Source organism: Oncorhynchus mykiss, chromosome 6 (genome assembly GCF_057628025.1).
Source record: "Oncorhynchus mykiss isolate SJ-2025 chromosome 6, ASM5762802v1, whole genome shotgun sequence".
In the NCBI taxonomy this organism is placed as follows: domain Eukaryota; kingdom Metazoa; phylum Chordata; class Actinopteri; order Salmoniformes; family Salmonidae; genus Oncorhynchus; species Oncorhynchus mykiss.
Window position 1 is genome coordinate 38,899,649 of NC_143027.1, and position 22,852 is coordinate 38,922,500.

General features: G+C 41.9%; 2 protein-coding genes across 3 annotated transcripts in view; one reads left to right on the plus strand and one right to left on the minus strand.

Annotated features, from left to right (window-relative positions):
• The first annotated feature begins 125 nt into the window (after nucleotides 1-125).
• cd53 (Leukocyte surface antigen CD53) lies at nucleotides 126-6,278 on the plus strand. 2 transcript variants are annotated; one of them, NM_001165182.1, is given in 9 exon segments: nucleotides 431-560; nucleotides 3,494-3,577; nucleotides 4,260-4,448; nucleotides 4,656-4,730; nucleotides 4,941-5,021; nucleotides 5,024-5,054; nucleotides 5,204-5,311; nucleotides 5,430-5,513; nucleotides 5,930-6,278. In NM_001165182.1, coding segments are annotated over 6 exon segments (471 nt in total). In that variant the 5' UTR covers nucleotides 431-560; nucleotides 3,494-3,514; the 3' UTR covers nucleotides 5,236-5,311; nucleotides 5,430-5,513; nucleotides 5,930-6,278.
• Nucleotides 6,279-6,820: 542 nt separating this feature from the next.
• The window catches only part of araf (A-Raf proto-oncogene, serine/threonine kinase), a 30,209-nt gene continuing 14,177 nt past the window's right edge, over nucleotides 6,821-22,852 (minus strand). Inside the window, exons 5-16 of the mRNA XM_021606402.3 lie at nucleotides 22,564-22,718; nucleotides 19,212-19,316; nucleotides 18,861-19,005; nucleotides 18,623-18,653; nucleotides 18,381-18,508; nucleotides 17,504-17,706; nucleotides 17,082-17,258; nucleotides 16,759-16,805; nucleotides 15,996-16,114; nucleotides 15,478-15,609; nucleotides 10,841-10,975; nucleotides 6,821-10,643 (exon numbers count right to left, since the gene is read on the minus strand). Coding sequence (XP_021462077.1) covers nucleotides 10,503-10,643; nucleotides 10,841-10,975; nucleotides 15,478-15,609; nucleotides 15,996-16,114; nucleotides 16,759-16,805; nucleotides 17,082-17,258; nucleotides 17,504-17,706; nucleotides 18,381-18,508; nucleotides 18,623-18,653; nucleotides 18,861-19,005; nucleotides 19,212-19,316; nucleotides 22,564-22,718 — 1,518 coding nt within the window. The 3' untranslated portion in view covers nucleotides 6,821-10,502. The remainder of the gene's footprint in view (nucleotides 10,644-10,840; nucleotides 10,976-15,477; nucleotides 15,610-15,995; nucleotides 16,115-16,758; nucleotides 16,806-17,081; nucleotides 17,259-17,503; nucleotides 17,707-18,380; nucleotides 18,509-18,622; nucleotides 18,654-18,860; nucleotides 19,006-19,211; nucleotides 19,317-22,563; nucleotides 22,719-22,852) is intronic.

A 22,852-nucleotide genomic window follows, 5' to 3' on the forward strand; every position in this document is an offset into this window, starting at 1 on the left:
TCGAACTCATAGCTTGGTTTTTGCTCTGACATGCACTGTCAACTGTGGGACCTTATGAACATTGTTTTTTTATGGTAGAAAACAACAGGCCCAAATTTCCCTCAGAGTAAGGGAGAACAGGGTTCACATCTTTGATAAACGTGGCAGAGGAGGCTGGTGGGAGAAGCTATAGGAGGATGAGCTCATTGTAATGGCTGGAATGGAATAAATGGAATGGTACCAAACACATAAAGCACATGGAAACAACATTAATTTAATTCCAGCCTTTACAATGAGCACCTCCTCCCAAACCTCCTCGCACCAGCCTCCTCTGGAATGTAGGTAATGCGTAACAGAAGTTGTCATTTTGTCTTTCCCCTCAGTGCTATTTTGAAATGCACGCCCTGCACAAGTTCTCAGTATAGATTTACCATAATATACCCTAGAATAAGGAAGTAGAATGAATTGAGAACAGGAAGTACCAGTACAGCCAAGTCAAAGGTGCAGTACATCCTCTACACAACGGATTGTAAAGGGTATCGGGCTTGATTAAAACTTGTATCACTATTTCAACTGACAAGGTAAGTACAATGTCTCAATTGTATTCATTTAAATGAGAAGTTATCTTTCATTTCCTGTAAAAGAGTGACGACATTTGATTGTCTTTAGATTGTTGTGAGTGATGTGTCTAGTCTAATAGACATCAAGGGATAAGAGAAATTGGTCATGTGTATATGAAAAGCACAGGAGGTTGGTGTCACCTTAGTTGGTGAGGAAGGGCTCGTCGTAATGGCTGAAGCGAAATAGTATCAATGATGCCATTTCTTTCTTTCTGTTCCAGCCATTATTACGAGCCGTCCTCCCCTCAGCCGCCTCCGCTAGATTATTCTCAAACCTATGAGAATAATCTCAAATTAAATGTTGGGAGTGTTATGTATTGAAAACATGTATATTTAATATAAAAACAACATTTCTCCAGTAAAATCATATAACAAGAAAGATGAAGAAGTTTGGGGATTCTTAGGCTGTGTTTATACAGGCAGCCAAATTCGGATATTTTTTTCACTAATTAGTCTTTTGACCAATCAGATCAGCTCTGAAAAAGATTTGACGTTAGAAGATCTCATGTGATTTGTCAAAAGACCAATTAGTGAAAAAAATATATTTGGGCTGCCTGTGCAAACTCAGCCTTAGAGGTTGTTTGGCTCAGTGAGGTACATTTAAATATGGCTAATAATCACAGACACAGCATGGTGTCAGAGGATAAGTGTCATTTGGGTTAGGCACATTGCACAGGTTGGTGGCACCTTAATATGGGAGGACAGGCTTATGGTAATGGCTGGAGTGGAATTAGTGGAAAGATATCAAATACAGTACCAGTCAAAAGTTTGGACACACCTACTCATTCAATGGTTTTTCTTTATTTTTACAATTTTCTACATTGTAGAATAATAATGAAGACATCACTGTGAAATAGCACATATGGAATCATGTAGTAACCAAAAAAGTGTTAAAAAAATCCAAATGTATTTTATATTTGAGATTCTTCAAAGTAGCCGACCTTGGCCCTGAAGACAGCTTTGCACACTCTTGGCATTCTCTCAACCAGTTTCACCTGGAATGCTTTTCCAACAGTCTTGAAGGAGTTCCCTCAAATGCTGAGCACTTGTTGGCTGCTTTTCCTTCATGCTGCGGTCCAACTCATCCCAAACCATCTCAATTGGGTTGAGGTCGGGGGATTGTGGAGGCTAGGTCATCTGATGCAGCACTCCATCGCTCTCCTTCTTGGTCAACTAGCCCTTACACAGTCTGGAGGTGTGTTGGGTCATTGTCCTGTTGAAAAACAAATGATAGTCTAATTAAGTGCAAACCAGATAGAATGGCGTATTGTTTCAGAATGCTGTTGTAGCCATGCTGGTCAAGTGTGCCTTTAATTCTAAATAAATCACAGACAGTGTCACCAGCATAGCACACCCACACCATCACACCTCCTCCTCCATGCTTCACGGTAGGAACCACACATGCAGAGATCATCCGTTCACCTACTCTGCGTCTCACAAAGACACAGCGGTTGGAACAAAAAATCTCAAATTTGGACTCAGACTAATGGACAGATTTCCACCAGTCTAATGTCCATTGCTTGTCTTTCTTGGCCCAAGCAAGTCTCTTCTTATTATTGGTGTCCTTTAGTAGTGATTTCTTTGCAGCAATTCGAAGGCCTGATTCACACAGTCTCCTTTGAACAGTTGATGTTGAGATGCGTCTGTTACTTGAACTCCGAAGCATTTATTTGGGCTGCAATTTCTGAGGCTGGTAACTCTAATGAACGTATCCTCCTCAGCAGAGGGATCTCTGGGTCTTCCTTTCCTGTGGCGGTCCTCATGAGAGCGCTTGATGGTTTGTCCGACTGCACTTGAAGAAACTTTAAAAGTTCTTGACATTTTCTGAATTGACTGACCTTCATGTCTTTAAGTAATGATTGACTGTCGTTTCTCTTTGCTTATTTGAGCTTTTCTTGCCATAATATGGGCTTGGTGTTTTACCAAATAGGGCTATCTTCTGTTTACCACCCCCTACCTTGTCACAACACAACTGATTGGCTCAAACGCATTAAGAAGGAAAGAAATTCCACAAATGAACTTTTAACAAGGCACACCTGTTAGTTGACATGCATTCCACTACCTCATGAAGCTGGTTAAGAGAATGCAAAGCTGTCATCAAGGCAAAGGGTGGTTACTTTAAAGAATCTCAAACATAAAATATATTTTGATTTGTTTTTGGGTACTGCATGATTCCATGTGTTATTTCATAGTTTTGATGTCTTCACTTTTATTGTACAATGTACAAAATAGTAAAAATAAAGGAAACCCTTGAATGAGTAGGTGTGTCCAAACTTTTGACTGGTACTGTACATCAAGCACATGGTTTCCATGTGTTTGATTCCATTCCATTATCTCTGTTCCGGCCATTATTATGAGTCGTCCTCCCCACAGCAGCCTCCTGTGATTGAGTGGGTGTACAATTCCACCCACATTTCCATTCTGCAGTGGAACGAAACACTTATGTTGGTATACTTTCACTGATTTTTCCTCAAGGAATAAGGACTCAAGGAATAAGGACTCTATTCAATCTGTAAAACTGAAGCGTTACAGAGTTTGCCATAGGAATCAAAACTGTAGTGGTCTAAACATGTTAAAAACTATGATGAAATCATTTAAAAATGTTCAGCCGAGTCCCATGTGTAAATTTAAAGGAAGTAAACCAGATACAGCAGGCTAATTTCCTCACACTGTCACACTTGATGGCCTTGCTACTCACTCACAAACAGTACCCAGTTCCTTCTAATATCTTCAGATGGAGAGAGAAGTGATGTTATTACTATTTTTAACAATTGTTGCTGTGTATTTGTGTAGTATATGTTGCTGTTTTCACTGATGTTCTCTGTGTTAAAGGCAAGCTTATCATTAATGTATTGGCATAATATGTGTTTATCTGTCTCTTGTTTATTTTGCAGGTCTGGAAGCACTTCTGGGAAATGGCTCAAAATTGCCTCAAGTGTTTGAAATACACCATGTGTATGGTTAACTTCTTGTGCTTTGTACGTATCTCCAACATTCACCTATTAGCCTTCTACTCTTACTTCCTCAATGAGATTGAAACCCATGTTCAGGGTTGGGGAGTAACTGATTACATACAATCAGTTACATGTAATCTGATTACAAAAACCATTACAGTTATTGGTCACGTGAAAAGCAAAAATATTGTAATCAGATAAACAGATACAGTACTTCGTAAGAACTACATGATTACTTATTGGATTACTTTTAAATTCAGAAAAAAATACATTGACCCCTTTCTGTTTTCTCAATGACATTCAAATCAGCATTGAAAAAGGCACAAGTTGAAGTTTGTCCCACCTGAGCGAGTCTGACCACTAGTCAGAGACCACTATGATGACACATAAAATGTGTTTCACAGATACATTTTGTCTTCTTCTAATGCCTCAAGGTTAAGGGGGGGAAGTAATCAAAAACGGTTACAATTTTGGACAAGTGACTAGTAACGAATTACATTTAGAAAGTTACGTACCCAATGCAACCCTGCCCATGTTCAATATTTCAATTTCCATTTTTCCTGTATAAGGTGCATTTTAGGACAGCCTCCTCCTGATAAGCCTGACATGTCCTGATGAGACTGCCCTAATATGGACACAATTACGTCATATGACACCATAATTCTGTATGATGTATGTTGACGCCATGTTGTTGTGTTTGGGTCAGATGTGTGGAACGGCAGTGTTTGGTTTTGGAGTGTTCCTGATGTTGAACACCAAGGTTTCTGCTCTCATCCCCACCCTGTCCACCTTGAATCTGGCCAACACACTCTTCATCACCGGCATCATCATCACTTGCGTGTCCTTCCTGGGGTTCCTGGGGGCTCTTAAAGAGAACCGCTGCCTCCTCATCACTGTAGGTCTCACATATTTTACATTATTTTGTATTCATCAGAGACATCAGTCCCTTCATTCACTGTCCTTGCTTTAAACTGACTTACAAAAACTCGTAAATAACCTATTTTTAAGTGATCAAGGTACAATCATTAATTAAAAGTGCAACGTGATAACATAAGGATTTTCCAGAAGGATGTGCATATACTCCGTTTTTCTTGGTTTGCAGTTTTTCATCCTGCTGTTCATTCTGATGTTGGTGGAACTGACTGTAGCCTGTCTACTGCTGGTATATGAGAAAGAGGTAAGATAAAGCAGGTGCACCATCAGATGTTGGTAGGAGGTTAAGGGGTGAGAGAAAATGAAGTGAAGAGATCATTAATACATTAATGAGGACTTATAACAGGAAAATCAGGAGTCTGAGAGAGGGCCAGGGTTGTGAGGAAAGGTCAAAGATGATAGATGGTGTTTTATGAGACGTTCATATTGCTAAGAAATGAATATGTGTGCTTAGATTGACAGATTCCTAGAGAAGGATCTCACAGAAAGTCTGGGGAAATCCAGGGAGCTAACTAAAGGTGGGAATTCCACAAAAAACACAGACGACTGGGACGTCATTCAGGTCACGGTGAGTGTGAATTCAGAAACACTTAAACTTTACAATGAAACTTGGATGACCCCTCTTTCACCCTGCCATAGTTCTGAACAAAATTGAGTGGAAATATGACGCACATGAAATAACGCTGCTTTTCTCATGCTCAATTCTATTACATTTAGTTCCAGTGCTGTGGGATCCACAACACAAGTGACTGGAAGGACAAAGTGCCTCCGTCCTGCTGCCGAGAGAGCCCATGTGATCCCAAGAAGCCAGTATACTGGAAGGCCGTATGACATCACATATACAATATCCTCTCATGATTAACAAGCCTCAAATGAACTACAATACTGTAGAAAAACATAGCCGATGTCACTCAATAAGGATATTTTCTCTTCTTCATCTCAGGGTTGCTACAATAAGCTGAAGGTGTGGTTTGAGGAGAACTTCCTAGTCACCGGTGTTGGTGTGATTGTGCTCTGCATTATCGAGGTATGATCAGCTTCCCTGCTAGTTAATACAGGGTGTCGGTGATAGGTTTATATTGGCATTCACGTAAAAAAAAATAAAAAAAACGTATTCCAGACCAGAAGCATCTTGTCACCTTGTCCATGGGTTCATCTGGTGAAAAGCAGTGGATTATATATAGGGACTAGTGTGCCATTTGGTATGCACACCATATTCCTTAGACGCTATTCAAGATGAGTAATGTATAGGCGCGAGGCCAATACACTACTCATCTTGAATAGCGTTTAAGGAATATGGTGTGCGTCCCAAAAGGCACACTAGTCCCTATATAGTGCACTACTTTTCACCAGATGAATAGGGTGCCATTTGGGATGGTGTTGCATTACTATACCATAACACCATGTAGGCTAACACATTCATTTTGTTTTTTCTGTTGGTAGGTCCTGGGCATGTGTTTCTCCATGACTTTGTTCTGTCACATAAGCCGGTCTGGACTCGGCTACAAATTATAAATTCTGCTTACATGGTTAGGACCTTTCTGTTCTAACTGAAAACATCTGTCTTCAAACTGTTTTACAGATAATTTCCATATACAGAACTATAAACGTACAGGCACCTATGAGATTTTATACACTTAAATTAATGTTTGTTTTCTGTAATATAATGCCATCAGTTCATTTCATGCTGAAAGGCAGGCACTTTATAATGTAAACCCAAATAATGCAATAAACATTGAGCTTTTAAATTAATTTTAACCCCAAAGATTGACTAAAAGCACTTTTCCCTCCCGATCCGTAACTGTATAATTTTTTTCTGCCATCAGAAGACTTTGAAATGGATTTCCTAAATTATATTATCTTGGGAGTTAAAAAAAAAACATTCCCATCACCATCTTTCTAACTACACAGTATGACAGCTGCTTGTCAGTGTCACATGGTTTCCTGTTACTTTCAACCTGCATGGTGAAACTGAATTTAACCACTTCTTCTTATAGCGTAACTGATGGTTTCACTTCACTAATATAACAACGAAGCAGTCAGTAAAAGGACCCTTTCTGTGAGAAAACTTTGTTAAAACTCTTGTGTGAAGGTGTGAAAACACCATCACCTTGTTTGGACTGGGTTGTTTGTTGTGGGAGTTTACAAGAAACCTTTCTGTTTTGCATTTTTCTAACATCTACATTCGGGTCCCTTTCTATGTAGATTTGCAGTTTTTCACACCACCTTAATGTTTTCTCAACCCTGGAGCAAGATATATTTCACTTCAGATTGAGATATGAAGTGGAATCAAAAGCAACACCTTGCAGGTACATACTTAAGAATAAAAATACATTTAAGCATTCCACAGTTTTATTTAAAGAATAAAATCCTGCATCCTCAATATTTTAAGACAAAAACTAAAAAAATACTAAGATTTCCTTTACATTTTAAAATAATTGTGTTCTTTTTTTGAAACCATCACAAAAAATAGAAACAAGTACAATTTTGTCATAAAAAAAAATGTAACTGTACACAGCAGAATATACCATTTATTGCAAACTGAACACCCCTGATACCTCAGAAACTATACACACAATTATTGCAATTCACCTAGATATGCAAAACTACTCCGACACAGATCATTCGTTCTCTTTACTGCTCTGAAATATGACAGCTGTTAAATGAGTCCGGTTTGTTTCCCCACGCTACCCCTGTAATTACCCGGTGTCTGAAGCACAGCAACTGCTATCTTCAATATGATGTCATGCCTTTAGCGCAGTCGATTTCGGGGGAGGTAAATTTCTTTATATTTAACTTGTACAAATTTCAGTAACTGTGGCACTTTTGTCCTCCTCTCTGAACACAACAGAAGAAACCATATCCTCTTTGGAAGAGAGAGGGAGATGCATTTGACTAAACTGAAATGTTAAGATATCTTCTCTAAGTGACACATTTTCCTTATTTAATAGGGAGGTCATTAAAGAAACCAGAGTCCCTCTGAGTAACAAATGTACTCACTATCAATTCAGCAGAAACCGACTGCCATTATGGTAAAGCAATGCCACCAAACATAAGAAGCTAGACTATTCCTGCATCATGGACACCTGTAAATGCACTGGATACTTTAACAGAAACTCAGGTCTATAAAAAGGGATTTCATTTGGAAAGATATGTTTCATTCTAAAGCCTTTGGGCTATTCAATTATTTGTGTATGACCTACACCTGAGACAAATGAATGTTTGATGTGCAATGTCTTCAAAAACAGATTTTCCATGCCCTTTTCTTTCTTTTGCTGCATATTGCATTAATAACAGTATAAATGCCACTTTAATGACATTCCATATTTCCTGGGTCTGACCAGAGGAGGGTAAACGACAATGTAGCCCAAGTCTCAGGAGGATACTGAATTCGCATTAGGGCAGGTATATACACCACATTCCACCCCAGTAAATAATGCAGTGCTCACTACGGCCCCGGGTGAAAATGTAATGCAATCAAAAGCTAATTAAATGCACGTGCATAACACAGAGTATCAAAAATCTGAAGCTCAATTAGAGTAGTTTGAGACAGTACCATGTCTTGAAAGTACATTCCGTTAGGTTAGAGAACCCAAACCAGCCATGATTTAAATGCTGCAAAGAGTGATCTCTTATCACTCAGTAAACATTTCATCCATCAAAAGGTCCATGACAGCAGATTTATCACACCGCCATCTGCAATGACAATAACATCAATAAATAAGATGAGAAATGTAGTCTTTCACAAACCCTTGTCTAACAAAATCTCCAAGTCAAACCTATTCACACAACCCAACATAATTGGAATGAGTAAATAACAATAGGGTACCCAGCCCCTCTTTAAAACATCTAGTTTAAAAACTCTGCTTTTTATAGTAAAAAAAAAAAAAAAAACCTGTCAGTTGTTTGTTCAGTAACCATCACCCCACAATAGACTCTGCACTAGTTTAAATTGATCATGTCAAATAAGGTATTATGAAATCACGCCCTCTACTGTCCAAGCCATTTCCAGCATACAGAAGACCAAAAACAACAGACCCTTATGGGTTAAAAATCACAGTTACGATTAGTTCAAATTAAGCATGACACACACACAAAAAAAAAAGAACAAGTTACCAATGATGATTCAAATCTGCCCCTCGTTGTAACCAGTACGCAGCAAAATAACAGTCATCCCATCCCAGTTGCACCATGGAGCAATCTACTTAGTATCAATTGAACAAGCCTCACTCAAAATAACCATCAATGCACTTTCACTGACAGGAGGAGGAAACCAATAGGCCGGGGGTATTCAACTCTTACCCTACCACGTCCGGAGCCTGCTGGTTCTGTCCAACCTTAATTACACCCACCTGGTGTCCCAGGTCTAAATCAGTCCCTGATTAGAGGGGAATAATGAAAGAAAAACCCAGTGGAACTGGCTTCGAGGTCCAGAGTTGAGTCTGAGGGCAATAGGCTAATCACTGTTAATACCAAGCAAGCAACCAACCATCTTTCACTAGGTGCAACACTCAATTGAAGTAGCAACCCACAATCAAAAGTAATAGGAAGCAGGAAGAGGAGAAGTCATTCATTTAAGTTAAAGGCTACCATTTCCTAAAGGCCAGTCAAAGTGTAAAAGCTACTACAATCAGGAATTAAGAAAACAAACAATGTTCCAAACATTGACATTTTCAAGTTATTATACCCCCATAAAAGTTATATTGAAAGCAGGATTCAGATAAACTAGGTGTCACGTGATTGATAATGAGTAAGCTTCATGTGTCACAATGAGCAAAAAGCAACTACATATAAGTAAGGCAGCTTGTTTTAACCAGATTTGCTAGCACAAGTGCTTGTCCATGGTGCAATGTAGAGTCAAGCTGACTTTAAGCATGTAAAGCATTGAGAACTCTTTACTTGTTAAGACTACAGGTTTCAGGCCGTACAGAAGGCCTCTGGGCTAGACTAGCCTATGTATTCACTGGAAACAATGCAAAGGTTTATACGGGTCTGGGTCATATTAACTAGGCACCAAATGAAAGAAAATGGACTGAAGCAGGGAGGGACTACCTAACCATGTCCAATAAGAAGCTTGTGTTTTCGTATTTCAGTTGCAAAAAGTTTTGCTTTGGTGTGCACTACTAAATACGACCCTGCTGTGTCTATTAAAATGGTGCCGTACACATTTGATGCCGCCGTTAACTTGAGTCCCAAACTGCTTGTCTTTGACAGTGGCATTTCAAATCCATGTTGTATAGCAGCTTATTCATGGTCATATCCTAAGACTGCACGACGACACAATGATTTACCAAAACCATTATGGGACCAAAAGGACCAATAACTTAAAATATGGTCACAACAACCAAGTGAAAGTCATCTTCTGTGCATGCCATTGTTGTTCTGTAAGCATTTCTCTTTCATCGCTTGCACTCAAAAGCGCAAAACACTGACGTCATTATGATACGACTACAAAGTCTGGCGTCCCACACTTAAAAGCAGCATTGAGAAATCCATAGCCAGGCCAGTATAGGAATGTAGGGGTTCTGACATGGCCTGGCCAGTAGAGTGACAGTATAGGAATGTAGGGGTTCTGACCTGGCCAGGCCAGCATGTGTTCCAGTGTGTCTAGGCCTGTGAGGAGGAGAGGGAGGGGAGCTGTGTGGTTCTGATGTGTAGTAGGGAGAGTCTGAGGGCTCAGGGGGTTGTGATGTGCTGTGGAGTGTCGGCGGGCTGTTTACATGCGGTGGTGTTGTCTGTAGGAGCCCCCAAACAGTGCCAGAGGAAGGGGAATGCTGGGTTGCGTCCGAAACAGCAGCCGATTCACCTTATACTGCATTACCTTGGACTCGAGTCAAAAGTAGTGCACTATGGAGGGAAGAGTGCCATTTGGGACACAGCCCTGGCGGTGTTTGGATGGGCAGCTGTCCGTGGACTCGCTCTCATGGGAGTAATGCAGCCAGCGTTGGCGTCAGTGGAGATGGTCTCTTTCCTCAGACAGAAGGACAGACAACTCCTGGGCCTGGCTTAGCAGAGCTCACAGTGGCATCAGCCGAGTGGTGTGGAACAGGAGTGGGTTCAGTTCCTCCGCATGGACAGCCCGGTGGAGGGAGGGCTCCGAGGCACTCCGCTCGATTTTTGGCAACAGGTCCTGGACCTGCTCAATGCCTAACATGACCTGGGGCGAAACAAAAACATTATATAAGTGGGAAATGTACTCCTGCTCATAAACAGTAAAAACCAAGGAGGCCGACACGCATAAAATAAGACAATAAGAGAACAGTAAATAAAGAGAGGAATGAGTAAAATACCCTCTTGTTGCTGACTATGATAAACCAAGCACACAACAAATGCTTTGGCAGTGCTTTCTCTCACCTGTGGAAAGAGGGGCCTCTCATCACGTTTGAACTTCAGGCAGTCAATGATGAGCCTCTTCATGGACTTGGGTGAGCTACTGGACAGCAAACTGAGGTCTGGAGACAAGTAGCCACGCCCAACCATAAAGAGTATCTGAGAGGAAAGACAGGTTGGTAAACATGATACAGTACAGAAGTATCGTGTTTTTTATGCATGAGAGGTTTTAATGTGAATTATCTTACATGGCATGCATGTGAGCTGCACCCTTCAGATACACTACCGTTCAAAATTTTGGGGTCACAAAGAAATTACATTATTTTTAAAGAAAAGCACATGTTTTGTCCATTAAAATAACATAAAACTGATCCGAAATACAGTGTAGACTTTTTTTATTTCACCTTTATTTAACCAGGTAGGCTAGTTGAGAACAAGTTATCATTTGCAACTGCGACCTGGCAGTGTAACAGTTACACATGGAATAAACAAAACAGTCAATAATACAGTAGAGAGAAAAAAAAAAAGTCTATATACAGTGAGTGCAAATGAGGTAAGGAAATAAATAGGCCATGGTGGCGAAGTAATTACAATATAGCAATTAAACACGAATGGTAGATCGGCAGAAGATGAATGTGCAGGTAGAGATACTGGGGTGCAAAGGAGCAAAGTAAATAAGTAAATAAATAACAGTATGGGGATGAGGTAGGTAGATAGATGGGCTGTTTACAGATGGGCTATGTACAGGTGCAGTGATCTGTAAGCTGCTCTGACAGCTGGTGCTTAAAGCTAGTGAGGGAAATGTGAGTCTCCAGCTTCAGAGATTTTTGCAATTCGTTCCAGTCATGGGCAGCAGAGAACTGGAAGGAAAGACGACCAAAGGAGGAATTGGCTTTGGGGGTGACCAGTGAGATATACCTGCTGGAGCGCATGCTACGAGTGGGCGCTGCTATGGTGACCAGTGAGCTGAGATAAGGCGGGGCTTTACCTAGCAGAGACTTGTAGATAACCTGTAGCCAGTGGGTTTGGCGACGAGTATGAAGCGAGGGCCAACCAACGAGAGCGTACATGTCGCAATGGTGGGTAGTGTATGGGGCTTTGGTGACAAAACGGATGGCACTGTGATAGACTGCATCCAGTTTGTTGAGTAGAGTGTTGGAGGCAATTTTATAGATGACATCACCGAAGTCGAGGATCGGTAGGATGGTCAGTTTTACAAAGGTATGTTTGGCAGCATGAAGGATGCTTTATTGCGATATAGGACGTTTTCTAGATTCTAGATTTAATTATTTTTGATTGGAGATGCTTAATGCGAGTCTGGAAGGAGAGTTTACAGTCTAACCAGACACCCAGGTATCTGTAGTTGTCCACGTATTCTAAGACAGAGCCGTCCAGAGTAGTAATGCTGGACGGGCGAGCAGGTGTGGGCAGTGATCGATTGAAAAGCATGCATTTAGTTTTTCTTGCGTTTCAGAGCAGTTGGAGGCCACGGAAGGAGAGTTGTATGGCATTGAAGCTCATTTGGAGGTTAGTTAACACAGTGTCCAAGGAGGGGCCAGAAGTATACAGAATGGTGTCGTCTGCGTAGAGGTGGATCAGAGAATCACCAGCAGCAAGAGCAACATCATTGAAGTATACAGAAAAGAGAGTCGGCCCGAGAATTGAACCCTGTGGCACACCCATAGAGACTGCCAGAGGTCTGGATAACAGGCCCTCCGATTTGACACACTGAACTCTATCAGAGAAGTAGTTGGTAAACTAGGCGAGGCAATCATTTGAGAAACCAAGGCTGTCGAGTCTGCCAATTAGAATGTTGTGAATGACAGAGTTGAAAGACTTGGCCAGGTCGATGAATACGGCTGCACAGTAATGTCTCTTATTGATGGCGTTTATGATGTCGTTTAGAACCTTGAGCGTGGCTGAGGTGCACCCATGACCAGCTCTGAAACCAGATTGCATAGCGGAGAAGGTATGGTGGGATTCGAAATGGTCAGTAATCTGTTTGTTAACTTGGCTTTCGAAAACCTTAGAAAGACAGGGTAGGATAGATATGCCTGTAGCAGTTTGGGTCTAGAATGTCACCCACTTTGAAGAGGGGGATGAACGCGGCAGCTTTCCAATCTTTGGGAATATCAGACGATACGAAAGAGGTTGAACAGGCTAGTAATAGGGGTTGCAACAATTTCGGCAGATAATTTTAGAAAGAGAGGGTCCAGATTGTCTAGCCTGGCTGATTTGTAGGGGTCCAGATTTTGCAGCTCTTTCAGAACATCAGCTATCTGAATTTGGGTAAAGGAGAAATGGTGGGGGCTTTGGCGGGTTGCTGTGGAGGGTGCCGGGCAGTTGACCGGGGTAGGGGTAGCCATGTGGAAAGCATGGCCAGCCGTAGAGAAATGCTAACTGAAATTCTCAATTATTGTGGATTTATCGGTGGTGACAGTGTTTCCTAGCCTCAGAGCAGTGGGCAGCTGGGAGGAGGTGCTCTTATTCTCCATGGACTTTACAGTGTCCCAGAACTTTTTTGAGTTAGTACTACAGGATGCAAATTTATGTTCGAAAAAGCTTGCCTTAGCTTTTCTAACTGCCTGTGTATATTTGTTCCTAACTTCCCTGAAAAGTTGCATATCACGGGGGCTATTCGATGCTAATGCAGAACGCCACAGGATGTTTTTGTGCTGGTCAAGGGTAGACAGGTCTGGCGTGAACCAAGGACTATATCTATTCCTAGTTCTACATTTTCTGAGAGGGGCATGCTTATTTAAGATAGTGAGGAAGGCACTTTTAAAGAATAGCCAGGCATCATCTACTGACGGGATGAGGTCAATGTCATTCCAGGATACCCCAGCCAGGTCGATTAGAAAGGCCTGCTCGCAGAAGTGTTTCAGGGAGCGTTTGACAGTGATGAGGGGTGGTCGTTTGGTCGCAGACCCATTACGGATGCAGGCAATGAGGCAGTGATTGCTGAGATCTTGATTGAAAACAGCAGAGGTGTATTTGGAGGGTGAATTAGTTAGGATGACATCTATGAGGGTGCCCGTGTTTACTGATTTGGGGTTGTACCTGGTAGGTTCATTGATAATTTGATTTGAGATTGAGGGCATCAAGCTTAGTTTGTAGAATGGGGTTAACACAATGGGGTGTTAAGCATGTCCCAGTTTAGGTCACCTAGTAGCACGAGCTCAGAAGATAGATGGGGGGCAATCAATTCACATATGGTATCGAGGGCACAGCTGGGGGCAGAGGGAGGTCTATAGCAAGCTGCAACAGTGAGATAATTGTTTCTGGAAAGGTGCATTTTTAGAAGTAGAACCTCAAGTTGTTTGGGTACAGACTTAGATAGCCAGCAGAGTTCTTTATTACTATCTTTGCAGTAGATTGCAACACCGCCCCCTTTGGCAGTTCCATCTTGGCGGAAAACGTTAGCAATGGAGATTTCAGGGTTTTTGGTGGTTTTCCTAAGCCAGGATTCAGACACGGCTAAGACATCTGGGTTGGCAGAGTGTGCTAAAGCAATGAGTAAAACAAACTTAGGGAGTAGGCTTCTAATGTTAACATGTATGAAACCAAGGCTTTTACGTTTACAGAAGTCAACAAATGAGAGCACCTGGGGGGTGGGAGTGGAGCTAGGCACTGCAGGATCTGGATTAACCTCCACATCACCAGAGGAACAGAGGAGAAGTAGGATAAGGGTACGGCTAAAGACTATACAAACTGGCCGTCTAGCACGCTCAGAACAGAGTGTAAAAGGAGCAGGTTTCTCTGGGCACGATAGCATAGATTCAAGACATAGTGTACAGACAAAGGTAAGGTAGGATGTGAGTACATCGGATACATTGTTAACAGCTGATTTTGAATGGAATATCTACATACGTACAGAGGCCCATTATCAGCAACCATCACTCCTGTGTTCGTTAATCCAAGTTTATCATTTTAAAAGGCTAATTGATCATTAGAAAACCCTTTTGCAATTATGTTAGCACAGCTGAAAACTGTTGTTCTGATTAAAAAAGCAATAAAACTGGCCTTCTTTAGACTAGTTGAGTATCTTGAGTATCAGCATTTGTGGGTTTGATTACAGGCTCAAAATGGCCAGAAACAAAGACCCGATTAACCTGTAATCGAACACACAAATGCTGATGCTCCAGACACTCAACTAGTCTAAAGGAGGACGGATTTATTGCTTCTTTAAATCGGCACAACAGTTTTCAGCTGTGCTAACATATTTGCAAAAGCTTTTTCTAATGAAAAAATGAGACTTTTAAAATGATACAACTTGGATCAGCTAACACAACGTGCCATTGGAACACAGGAGTGATGGTTGCTGATAAATGTAGATATTCCATTCAAAATCAGCCGTTTCCAGCTACAATAATAATTTACAACATTAACTGTCTACACTGTATTTCTGATCAATTTGATGTTATTTTTAAAAAGTGACACTTTTTTTTTTTTTTTCAAAAACAAGGACATTTCTAAGTGACCCTCAACTTTTGAACGGTAGTGCATTTGCTTAGAGTCAAACAGTTCCTATCCTCCTCTCAGCCATCAAGTGTTATATTTATGGTGGTTTGTAAACTTGTAATACTTACATATTTAATTATTTCATTGTAAAGTATGTGTGCTTGAAGCTGCAACTTGTAAAAAAAAAAAAAAATTCTCACCTGGTCTCGGTTGTTAATCTGGGAATAAGGCAGAGTCCCTGACATCAGCTCAAACAGCACCACCCCGTAGCCGTACACGTCTGACTGGAACGTGTAAGGGTTGGCGTCCTGCATCCGGATCACCTCAGGAGCCTACAACGGAAACACACACACATCATTGGACAGCTGACGCAAGCAGATAGTTTCATTTTAGAAAATGTCCCTTTTCTAGCTGATGTTACAACTGTTTTCTTTTTCCAAAACAATATAAAATCACACAAGAGAAATGCTACCCGTTGAAAGTCTAGAACACTCACAAGACATTAAAAATCACATGGCTAAATGTAGATTGACAGTTGAGGTGAAATGACGCCACACGCAATACCAGAGAGTGAGATCTAGGTCGTACTCCCTAGACAACAAATGGAAGACAACGGACCGAAACATGTAGTGACTACCTGAATTTGATGCAAAACGTTTTCCATTGCAAAATGGCTTGCTACAGTTTGCCGTACGACCCAGGAGTGCCAGTAACTTACCATCCACAGAATGGAGCCGCTGGGCTGTTCTACCTGCTCAGAGCCACTCCATCGAGACTTCACCGTTGCCAGCCCAAAGTCCCCGATCTTCACAGTCCAGCCCTCATGGAGGAAGATGTCTGACAACAGAGCTCAGGAACATGGCAGCAAGTAGGTTGGTAGGTGTGTACATTTGGAAAAGCCAATCAATCACACATCTAAATAGACGTGAAATTGATAACATTCTACAAAAGTGATCTAGACTTGGACACAAAATATCTCTCTCCAATGGGACTGACAAACATTTGATCCATTTGATGTTGAAGCGTACGAGAGTTAGATCAATTTGTTCTAATACATCTCCATGGATCTTCTAGAAAGCCTGATACAACACATTCTACTTAGCCTTTAAAAGGGGAAGAAGAGGAGATGCTGTGACACAGTTTGAAGCCAAACAGGCTCACACCAAGCAACATAACACGCAATTCATGATGCATAGATTTCACAACTGCCACACAGTGACACACTATAAAAACATGAATATTAGTGGTTAGCACAGCTCTGAACTCAAAGAAACACAAAATAAAAGGGGTAAAACATCTGTGGTTATTCTTTATTGGCTGCGAAGGCCTACACTAGGTAAAGGAAGCTCTGACAGAGCCTCACCACTGACAATATTCATAAAGCGTCATAAGAGTATGACTGCGGATCTAGGGTCAGGGCCTTCTTATCCATATAATGGTATTAATCTTCAGAGAGAAAAGCCCAGCTCAAGAAAGGATACTGTTTGATTTCAGGTCTCGATGAATTATATTCTTGGCATGAAGATAACTGAAAATTAAAAACAACAAAAAAATACTAATGTTATTTACAATTGAATATACCAAAGCAGTCAAACTTTTCTTTTTAACTTTAAAAAACTACTTTTCAGGTGCGAATAAAAAGCACCACGTGACGAAATAAGACAGTCGAACCCAGCTCATGAGGCATGTATAAGTTATATTCAAGAATCCATTGCTACGAATCAAGAATTTAAAAGTTCAAAAAGAGATGTACAAATTCCAGATTTCCCCTTTAATAACAGTGTGCAAAGAGGTGCAGCCTTACTCCATGCCCTGTGCTGTCTGCCTGGCCACGTCGATGCGACGCATGGTCTCAAACTTGGTCTCAGAGACGTGCAGATGGCGGTACAGGCTGCTGCCCTCACACCACTGTGTGATGATGGCAAAGTTAGGCTTAGTCATGAAGCCCATGAACAGCAGAATGTTGACGTGGCGTGTCTTTCTGCGGGGGAGGGAACCCACCAGGGAGCAATATTAGTCACAAAACACACTGCATAACTCGCCATATCACTCCTAAAACGGCATGTTTCCTCAATTCACCATGTTCTATCTATAATGTTTGAATAATGTACATTCCGGCACAGCACCGTCATTGAGTAATGTACATACCAGAAAACCAGGACCTGATAAAAATAGCATTCATTAATTTGTCAATGTAACTGTAACAAGAAGAGAGCAGCTTCTCACCGTAGCACTTGCATTTCATTTTTAAAGGCTTGCAACTGCTCAGGTGTTGGCTCTGTCACTTTGAGGATCTTGATGGCCACGTCGCCGTGCCACTTGCCCTTGAAGACAGTCCCAAAGGAGCCTGCACCTATCCTTTTCTGGATGTTGACTTCTCGCGAGTGGACCTCCCAGTAGTAACTGGAGTCTCTATAGCCGCCACGGTGCTAAAACACAAACCAATACTCAACACTATTTTCAACAACATCCCCATCACTAATTAACAGCAAACACAAAGGGTTCAGAGTCCCAGACATCACTTTCTAAAAAAAGGTGATGGCATCTCCAAAACAAACGTTGATGCTGTCACCTTTACAATTTCGTAGTGACCAATTATTAGAAGTTACTATCTTGTCTCATCACTACAACTCCCGTATGGGCTCGGGAGAGACGAAGGTCGAAAGTCATGCGTCCTCCGAAACACAACCCAACCAAGCCGCACTGCTTCTTAACACAGCGAGCATCCACCCCGGAACCCGGCCGCACCAATGTGTCGGAGGAAACACCGTGCACCTGGCGACCTTGGTTAGCACACACTGCGCCCGGCCCGCCACAGGAGTCGCTGGTGCGCGATGAGACAAGGACATCCCTACCGGCCAAACCCTCCCTAACCCGGACGACGCTAGGCCAATTGTGCGTCGCCCCAGGGACCTCCCAGTCGCGGCCGGCTGCGACAGAGCCTGGGCTCGAACCCAGAGTCTCTGGTGGCACAGCTAGCGCTGCGATGCAGTGCCCTAGACCACCTGGGAGGCCACCTTTACATTTTTGGGACTTTCCCCAGATGAAAATCTCATTCCATAGAAGCCTTTTAGTACTGCTGGCATATCTAATTTCTACTTACCACTTTCTTTTTGTCGTCAGATGAGGAGGGCTTGCGCTCCTTGTGCTCTGAGGGGGATTTGGGGGGTCTCCTGCCAGGGGAGCCCAGGGAGGGCGGGCTGGTAGAGGGTTTGGGTGATGGTTCAGGAACTGTATATAATACAGTACCAAATGAGCAAGTTATTAAACACTTGCAAGGGGCGAATAATCTCAATAATAGTAATCTCAAATAAATAAATAAATCTGATCATTTTAAAATCTCACCCATTGTATTGTTTTGTAATTTTAACGCATCCTAAAAAGAGAACAAAAACACTTAGTGGTCATGCTAAGGTCCAATATCATTTAAACATTGACTCAGATCGATGCCCGATATAGGTGTGATGTATGCCATTGTAGGGGATGAGAAATTAGCTGTAATAAATGGACTGCTGAAATTGCATAGTATAGTAAATCCTGGCGTGTAATACCAGACCCTGCATTGTGGGTGTGACTGTCTCACCTCTATGATGCTGACACCGGCAGGGCCTACGGTGCTGACCATGTGGACATTGGGGGTAGAGGTGGACCGATGCCTCTGTAGAGACTGACAATCTCCACCTGGCAGAGGAAACCGGAAGGCCGAGGTTGGGGACAGTAGTCCGTGCCTATATGAAAACACAACACAACAGTACAGGTTAAGGTTAATTTTTGAAGAGTTACCGTTCTCCATTGAGGGGCACCAATACCATATGGTTTCTAGACTGGGACTTGCATCCCACATGGCACCCTATTCCCTTTATAGCACACTACTACTGACCAAGGAATAGGGTACAATTTGGGGTGCATTTGACTATGGTTCAGATCCACTTACCCAGAAGGATCCGGGGTTAAGGCTATGTCGCTCTGGGATATGGAGTTGTCTGGCAACAGTATGGATATCTGAGGGTACTCATCTGGGCAAGGATTAGGTGTGCACCTGGAAACAAGGTACATTACATACACAGAGGCTAAACCAGGGGTAAGGAGCACTGTTCCAGTCACACAATGCTAACAGTACAACAAATATGAAGTGACATGAGTGACCTTGTGAAAACAGGGTCTCCACAGGCTCCATGAGGTTGAATTCAATACTTTTTTAAATAGACCTTAATGCCACTTGGAATCCAATTTAATGCCAATTCTGAGGTCTGCATGCAACACACATGCTAATATTCCCCTCCAGAAATGAGCCCATGTTGGCAAAAAAATAATTTGAGGGCTATAGCCTACATGGATCATATTATCAGGCAGGTGTGCTTTCTTAGCAATGAGCCTGACAGATGAAGTAGCATAGTGGCTACTGGCTAGGCTATACATGGCTGAAGCGCAGGGTTGCCCATCTGCATTTGTTTAGGCTACCCTGGTGGGCTAATCATTAGCGAGATCACAAACTAGGTTAAGAATTTTGGCTTCGATGTCAATACTAGCTTAGTATAACGATACTCAATACCATAACTGTGGGAAAAAAATGCTTTAAAGTCAAATATACAGCACTGTTACTGTATAAAACATATATGTGCTCTCCATCTTTAGAGCTCGGCCACAGGGTATGCAGGCTTTTGATCACACTTGGACCAGCTTAACAAGGTCCTGTTGAGCAGTGGATTTGTAGAATCTTGTGTGTTATAGTGGGCTGGAAGAAAAGTCCACACACACACACAGTAGCTCTCCCGGAGGTATTATTCTATAACATTAGAACATAAGCCTACATCCAAAAAGTCAAATAAAAAAATAACCTTATTCAGTGAATCATGTATCAAATGCCTATACTTTGAGGTAAGGTACCTAAGCAGGATGGCTCTAGTCATACCTTTTCCAGTGCCAAGTAAGACCTGAAAGAAGTTAGCTATTTCATCTAACATGCTCAGGGAATACATGATGGCTATTCAAAATAATCAGATATATTTTCAGCTCTTTAGAGATTAATTTGCCTGCATGTGTTTATGTATATTGTTCTAGGCTATATCCTATGCTACATCATTTACAACCTGAGGAAGTGGGAACTCAAAACACATGGTGTATTCGGTGCATGTGACAAATACAATTTGATTTGCTTTCATTGCAGGAAGCAGGCTAACACACATTACTGTTCTCCAAAAATGGTTTTAGAACCCATAAATCACCAGGAACGTTGTGTAGCCTAATCTCCGACATAAGAAAAAATGGCATTGGTAAGAGGGTTTATCATCCCAGCTTTAGTTAGTTGTCTATCAAACTGTACAGTCGTGGTCAAAGGTTTTGAGAATGACAAATACTAATTTCCACAAAGTTTGCTACTTCAGTGTCTTTAGTTTTGTAAGATGTTACTATGGAATACTGAAGTATAATTACAAGCATTTCATATGTGCGAAAGGCTTTATTGACAATTATATGAAGTTGATGCAAAGAGTAAATTTTTGCAGTGTTGACCCTTCTTTTTCAAGACCTCTGCAATCCGCCCTGGCATGCTGTCAATTAACTTCTGGGCCACATCCTGACTGATGGCAGCCCATTCTTGCATAATAAATGCTTGGAGTTTGTGGGTTTTTGTTTGTCCATCCACCTCTTGATGAGTGACCACAAGTTCTCAATAGGATTAAGGTCAGGGGAGTTTCCTGGCCATGGACCCAAAATATTGATGTTTTGTTCCTTGAGCCACTTAGTTATCACTTTTGCCTTATGGCAAGGTGCTCCATCATGCTAAAAAGGGATTGTTCATCACCAAACTGTTCCTAGATGGTTGGGAGAAGTTGCTCTCGGAGAATGTGTTGGTACCATTCTTTATTCATGGCTATGTTCTTGTGCAGAATTGTGAGTGAGCCCACTCCCTTGGCTGAGAAGCAACCCCACACATGAATGGTCTCAGGATGCTTTACAGTTGGCATGACACAGGACTGACGATAGCGCTCACCTTGTCTTCTCCGGACAAGCTTTTTTACGGATTCCCCAGACAATCGGAAAGGGGATTCATCAGAGAAAATAACTTTACCCCAGTCCTCAGCAGTCCAATCCCTGTACCTTTAGCAGAACATCAGTCTGTCCCTGATGTTTTTCCTGGAGAGAAGTGGCTTCTTTGCTGCCCTTCTTGACACCAAGGCCATCCTCCAAAAGTCTTCACCTCACTGTGCATGCAGATGCACTCACACCTGCCTGCTGCCATTGCTGAGCAAGCTCTGTACTGGCGGTGCCACAATCGCGCAACTGAATCAACTTTAGGAGATGGTCCTGGTGCTTGCTGGATTTTGTTGGGCGCCCTGAAGCATTCTTCACAACAATTGAACCGCTCTCCTTGAAGTTCTTGACGATCCAATAAATGGTTGGTTTAGGTGCAATCTTACTGGCAGCAATATCCTTGCCTGTGAAGCCCTTTTTGTGCAAAGCAATTATGATAGCACCGTGTTTCCTTGCAGGTAACCATGATTGACAGGGAAAGAATAATGATTCCAAGCACCACCCTCCTTTTGAAGCTTCCAGTCTGTTATTCGAACTCAAATCAGCATGAGAAATCTCCATCCTTGTCCTCGTCAACACTCACACCAGTGTTAACAAGAGAATCACTGACATGTCAGCTGGTCCTTTTATGGCTGGGCTTAAATCCAGTGGACATGTTTATTTTGGATTCAGTTCATTTGCATGGCAAAGAGGGACTTTGCAATTAATTGCAATTCATCTGATCACTCTTCATAACATTCTGGACTATATGCCAATTTCCATCATACAAAATGAGACAGCAGACTGTGAAAATTAATATTTGTGTCATTCTCAAAACTTTTGCCCATGACTGTATAGGCTACCTTGCTCTGCTCTGGCAACAGCCCGACTCACACGTGACGTGCACACACACGTCACGTCACATGTGGATAGCTCTTGAACATCTTGAAATTGCACTTACAGTATTTGATGATTTATTTTGTTTATTTTTCGTGGTGGCAACAATTAAGCAGCGGCACAATATAACGGAAACACTAATCGTCTCCTTCGCATTTTTTAAGACCATTGACAATGGGATTGAAGACATTTTAAGAATTAAGACCTCGAAATCAGATAAATTAATATTAGACTTCTTAAGAACCCATGGACACCCAAACATAATTAATCAAGAACATTGTAGGATTTTAAACCTTATCACAATGTACTGGAGACTGACCACATTATTGATCTAGGACAGTATCCCTGTTCCGTCTCCATGTCCTCGACAGACTCACCGTTTTGTTATAGTGTCCATGTCCACACACACAGTGGGGACCTTGCTGCTGCAGTGCTGGTGAAACTTGTAGCCGCATGTCTGACATCTGAAGCCGTTGAACAGAAACTTGTGACAGAAGTCACAATAGGCCAACTTAAAGAAGGTTTTTCGTACCTGGAATACAAATGACTTTAAATAGGTTGTGTATTTTTCAGACATTTCAATTGAAACGGCAGGGCAGTGTTTAAGAAGGAAAGTGAGGCGAGGGTTTGTGACAAAGTAGTGATAGGTCCAGTATTCTAACAAGC